Source organism: Austrofundulus limnaeus, unplaced genomic scaffold (assembly GCF_001266775.1).
Source record: "Austrofundulus limnaeus strain Quisiro unplaced genomic scaffold, Austrofundulus_limnaeus-1.0 Scaffold334, whole genome shotgun sequence".
In the NCBI taxonomy this organism is placed as follows: domain Eukaryota; kingdom Metazoa; phylum Chordata; class Actinopteri; order Cyprinodontiformes; family Rivulidae; genus Austrofundulus; species Austrofundulus limnaeus.
Window position 1 is genome coordinate 142,313 of NW_013952736.1, and position 6,265 is coordinate 148,577.

At 37.8% G+C, this 6,265-nt stretch overlaps 1 protein-coding gene across 1 annotated transcript in view; it reads right to left on the reverse strand.

The window, feature by feature from the left end:
* The window catches only part of blmh (bleomycin hydrolase), a 36,890-nt gene that overhangs the window by 12,018 nt on the left and 18,607 nt on the right, over positions 1 to 6,265 (reverse strand). The window contains exons 7-9 of the mRNA XM_014022532.1: positions 2,062 to 2,217; positions 1,804 to 1,962; positions 1,175 to 1,242 (exon numbers count right to left, since the gene is read on the reverse strand). Of these exons, the coding sequence (XP_013877986.1) occupies positions 1,175 to 1,242; positions 1,804 to 1,962; positions 2,062 to 2,217 (383 nt within the window). The remainder of the gene's footprint in view (positions 1 to 1,174; positions 1,243 to 1,803; positions 1,963 to 2,061; positions 2,218 to 6,265) is intronic.

Genomic DNA, 6,265 nt, shown 5'->3' on the forward strand with positions numbered 1-6,265 from the left:
ATAATAAACCCATCAAAACAGGGGTTCTTACCCTTTTTGACCTCGGGGCCCAATTTGTTGAACGTTAAGAGGCACGAGGCCCAGTCAGAAATTACCAATGTACAAATATCAAAATGACAATTATTCTACATCTTGGTTAATGTGTATTGTATTTGCATTTTAACTAAATTAAATACACTTACAGTTTAAAAGCAAAACTCCTGTTAATAATAAACTGTTAAATAATCACAAGACATGATTATGACAAACATTTTTTTATATTGTAACCTGCCTTTAACAATTATTTGAACAAATACAAAGGTCAGTCAAACATTCAAAATGTCCATTTACAGTCTAAAATGTTTTAAAAAAACTGTAAAAATAAATTTGATAAATTGCAAATGAAAATAAAGCCGTTTTAAACTTTTGCATGGTTTAACCAGAAGCTGCTCTTCATACTAGTGACAAACAATAACAGTAACAACAGCTTTTTGACAGGTTTTAAGTTTCTTTAAAATACATTCAAAATGTTTAAAAACAAACCACATTTTTTGATAAAGTTCAAATTAAAATATAGCTGTATGTGCAAATGTATTTGATAATGTTTTGAACTTTTAAAATCAATATTTTAAAAGCATAGTAAAACCAGAAGTAGCACTTCATATTAGTGACAAACTTTGGCCTTTTTTGATGGGTTACTTTTATTTTTGCCTTCTACTTTTAATTTAAAATAGGTTTCCATTCTCGGCAGGTTTCTAGGGTTCTTCTTCTGTGTATTGAAAAGTTGTTAAACATCTGAGTGGTGTACTACCACTACTAGTGGCAAGAAAGTTTATTGCACCTTTTTCAAAATTAATGCTGTCCTGCGGCCCTCTGCGGCCCAAAGTTAAAAGCTGTTGTTCTTTTGAGGCCCTCAAGGTGGCGCTCGCGGCCCACAATTGGGCCCATGAGTTGAGAATCTCTGCATTTAAACCATTTTTAACAAAATCCTAATATCAAAATACCACATTTTTTTAAGCATTCCTAAAACAAAAGTCAAGCTTCCATCTGGACATAAAACACATACGTATGATTTAGTATAATGCTACAACAAAGTCTTAGCAGTAAGTTAAACTACAGTTAACTTTCAGCAACTCCCCAAATAAATAACTTTTATAACCTAAACTGATGATGGATCCTCCTGAATTTTACTCACACATTCATGTCGTTAATGCCCAGCTTACTGTGGAAATGTTTTCCAACGTCACAACCAAACCACACGGCCTACGTGAAGCAGAAAAAGAGAGAAAAAGAAGAAGGTAGTCARTATTTTTCAAGTTCAAACATGCAAAATTACAGCACTTTTGTGGCTACATGTGCAACATTCTTACAGTCTTGAAAAATCTGGAAAAGCATGAAATTAGATTWGGATATTTTCTAGGTTTGGATAAGTATGGTGGGGGGAAATCTGAAAAAATGTCTGTTTTCAGACTATTTCCAACCCTGTTTTCTAACAAGTAAGAAAAAACTAAATAAAACCTAAAAATATAATCAAATAAATAAAAAATKAGATGTTTCTTCATCTACCACAGGCTTTCAGTTTACAGTTAGTCACTGTAATTTCGGTTTTTGAGTTATTGACTTGGAAACCACAGACATGCATGCTCATACACATGCATATACCTTGAGGTTTAGAAAAGACATTTATCAGGTGATAAAAAAAGATAATATTATTTAAGACCCTTTTTGGTTTTTTATTACCATTTTATAAAAAAAAACAGACTTAAATTTCCACGTCKTTGTCAGTGAAAAACGTGTAGGAACCTCGCACGTTTTCCCACACACCTCTCCTTCCTTGATGGAATCTGCTGCAGCCTTCTTGAGCAGCTGGATGGGCTGATTGTTGTACAGAGTTTTACGACCTTCGACCATGTTACTCAGGAACTCCACACTGTACAGCTTCCCGTACGTGTTCTCTGGTCGAGGGTCATTTACGAGGCAGATCTGAGGAGTGGGGGACGACAACCGCTCGAGTTTATACTGAACAGCTCTACTTAAACTGTAAAACCAAGGTTTTTGTGCTCCATCTGAGGCGTTCCATACCTTGTCCTGTATGTTGTATAGGGCTTTGACGTGCTCCCTGTAGAACTCTTGGGGAGTGAGAGGTCCCATACGGTGAAAGTTCTTGTCCTTGTCCCTGTACTCCCAGCAGATGGTATCAGGAGGGCTGCCCAGGCAAACGCTGACCACGCGGAACACCTGAMAGAATTTAGAATCTGATGTTGACATTTTCCGAAGTGCATGAAATCATTTACAGTCTAAAAGTCTCAAGTCCCCAAACCTTTAAATGAGCAACAAACAACCAATTGCTGTAGAGACACCGTGTGATTATACTTAAAGTGAAAGTAGTGCAAAATTTTTGTTTCCCTATTGTGAACACCTCTCTCCCAGTGAACCACACCTGTAGGCCTGTCATGATAATAAATTTTGCTGGGTGATGAATAGTCTCAGAAATTAACACAATAGAATATTGTTAGGAGACCATTTTAAACTAATATAATGAACTCTTACATGTGTCTTTTACATAACCCGAACAATCAGATCCCAGGAGTTCACTCCTCCCTACGCCAAAAAGTAGAAAAGAGGGAGACAAGAAGAAAGCAAACAAACAGGCAGGGAAATGAAACACAACCTAATTTTAATTTATCGTGCTGAATAAAATTTTGTGACTGATTAACTGAATTGTAGATAGTCATATTTTATTCTTTGTGATCCATTTACTTTAAACAGGAAAAAAAAATCTGTATGTTCCTACTCAATGCCTCCCTCTGCAGTATAAACAAGAATTGTTGACATTCGAAGGTCTGATGTAAAAAAGGTACCACCCCCAGGGAGTGACCAGTCTGTTTGGGTTTTCTGAAGCACATAAGATTTTAGTCTTTGTGGAGTCGTTAGTATAAGCAGATGCCGGGCTGTAGAGAGGGTCACCATTTTGGTTCTGATAAGGCTAAGGGTCACACACAGGCGCTGGGAGACAGTGGCTCTGAGTAATGAAACAGTTTTTAAAGTAAGAGTCAGAACAAAGCTCATTTTTGACCTATGCGAGAGGTCCGACACCAGACTCAGCCCTAAACCGAAACGTTTTTAGAAAGAGACTGCCATAAACCAAGAAACGCTGCTTGTAGCTGACGGAGCTGTAGATGAGATTAAACACTTTTGGATTAAGAAATAAGCCAGGGTTCTTAGCTTTGCTGATAATATGGTGTCTGATCTCACAGAAAGGATACTGGAAATCAAAGCTGACTATCAAACACTGAAAAAAGCATTTCATTCACGCTGGAGCTGATCACACCATCAAGCGACAATCAGAGATCTTGAAAAAAAGATTTTATTCACTTGCTAAAGCTCAAAACCTAGAGACAGAGGTATTTATTAGCAGGACCGTCCCCACAATTCAAGGTGATAATGAAACATTTATTAGACTGTTGGCCCTTAATAGGTGGCTTAAAGATTCTGTTCTGGGAACTCTGTGGTCTTTATTGACAATTTAAATCTATTCTGAGAGCAAAAACATCTATTTAAATGCAGATGGTCTGACTTTGAATTGGTCTGGAGCAGAGTTGCTGGCTTCAAATACGGCCTTTTTCTGAAACCAGATAAAACAAGCGCGTCTTGAAGACAGCGTTTTTGAGCAATTGAGTTTTTTAAGATCTGAGGAATAAAGCTTTTTAAAACAGATAATTCACTTTGTTTTCTGTGCARTTATTCYGGCTTCCAATTTTTGATCAGGTTCTCTTACAGAGCGATTAATTGATTATTTGCTTTTCGCGACAGGCCTATTCACCTGTGAGTGCAYGAACCTCTGAACTTTCCCCAATAACATGTCCCCTTTCCTTTCTGTGCATCCCAGTGCTTCCCAGCAGTGCAGAAGTTCAGATTGAGTTCCTGTGGGCTAAACCGAGTCATTTGGACCGGGCCGTCAGTCCATCTGGCCTCTCTAACCTCTGATATAGTTATCTGTGGAATTTTCCCCTTTTCCCTTTTGCTTCTCCCATGCTCAGCTCTCCTCTCCCAGGACCCAGCACATGCTTCTCCTATCAAACACAATTAGGAACAAACAGAGATTGGGATGCAGAGCCTGTGGCTGGTGAGAGATAAAAGAGCAGCAAATAGACAGTGATATGTTGATTTGACAAAAAGCAGATGTACGTCGGTGCTATAGTGCAACCTGCAATACAATAAGCATGGCTGTAATTGCACGGACAAATGGTAACACATCGTACTCGCGCTTAAATATAAATGGATGAAAGTACAAATTCATTCAAACAGATGTTTTTTTTTAAATCTACCAACAGCCAGTAAAACGTACTGGTCCTTTAAAAAAAAGATTATTTTTGGCAGGGTCTACAGAACTCAAGTGATGCTTTTGCAGACGTGCATAAATTCTGGTGTTCTTGACAAGCTCAAACAAACAGCTGTCTTCTTCAGTACACCGAAGTGTGACATCACAAAAAAAGTACAGATACAAACAAAAATACACACATATGGTGAGCCAACAAAGACCTCTGAACTACTTTGATCCTCATTCAACATTTTTCTAAAACAGCTCTATGACTGAGATCACACATGAGGTGTCCATCCTTTCTTCCATCCTTTAACTCTTCTTTTTGTCTTCGTCTTGCATTGACGATTCTCTTCCTGGTAACTTTAAACCTTTTATTTTTTACACCGCCTGTCAGCCCCTCCTCAGATATCCCACCATGTTGTGCTCTGTGAGGATCAGCCTTTTACAACAGGTCAGCCTTGCATGCACTCAACACACCTGATGGGGTAAATAAAGTGGGTGTGAGGAGAAGGCCTCGGTGACGTGTCAGCAGGATCAATATTGGAACACCTGTCGACATGGTGACAGATGTAGATGAGTGATGGGGAAAACAAAATAAAATAAATAATTAAAAATGAGGGCGATAAGATGGTGTTGAAAACAATACACCTACAAAAACAGCTATTATGAACATAAATCCAGGGCTTTTGATCCGTATGCTTTATGGCTGCATTTACTGATTTTATTTTAATCAATGCTAAAAAATCTGCAAGATTATAAACAATGATCACAAGACAAAAATAATGGTACAAATGTATGTTAACAGCTTGTGCATTGATTAGTAGTGGTGTAACACTACATTAATCCATCAATATATCAATTAAATAATTAAAGATTCAATTACATTGGGGAAAAATTAAAATATCAATCCATATCGTCATATGCCCGATGTGAATCCATATTTCGATTGCAGACTTATGAACTGATTTAAAATCGTATCTTGACCTACTGGGATATTTATGGGGGAGGCTGTGGCAGAGTGGTTAGGGGAGTCGTCCTGGAACCGGAAGGTCACTGGTTCGATCCCCCGTCCAGCTGTCTCAGTTGTTGTGTCCTTGGGCAAGACACTTCACCCCTAATGCCTCTGATGTGTGTCCCATCAGTGTATGACTGTGATTGTCACTGATTAGTCTCCATAGATGATTGTACATGCTAGTTTTGTAGGATCTCTGGTAGAGTGCTGTGTGAATAGGTAAATGAGGACACAGATTATAGTGTGAAGTACTTTGAGTGTCCTGTTTGGGTAGAACGGTACTATACAAGTAGTCCATTTACCATATTTAGAAACATTGGGCCTCATGCGAGAACTGTTCATACACAGAGATTTGTTCTTAAATTGTGCGTACGAGTGATTTAGGAGAATTTGTGGCATTCACCAATTTTCTCATATTCTAGGATTGTTTTCAGATACGAACAAAATTCACGAGTGGTCCAGACCTGTCGTATTTTTTACGAGCAGTCAGTCTGCTGTTGTCTAGACGGATTTTTCTCACTAATAAATTTTATATTTCATTAGTTTGAAGATATTTCGAGTTGAAAATAAATCACACTCTATAATTATGTGCGTGACTGTTCTTCTCCTGAATAAATGAAAACTATGTAACACAGTTGTTTACACTTAAATTAAAAATATTTGACCAAGGAGCAGGACTAGAGAGAGATGAATATGATCTAGATTTTTATTTCTGTCAATGTACGTACATGTCACATCACATTCAACAAACTCTTCTATCTTCAGGAAAAGTGTGTAAATGAGCTGTGCAAACTGATGAATGCGTATCAGGTGCTCATGCACGGGGAAAGGTGATTAGCATAAGCTACCACCCCAAAAACACCACAAAAGGATATACAGCGGGTAAAATAAGTATTGAACACATCACCATTTTTCACAGTAAATATATTACTAGAGGTGCTAATGACATG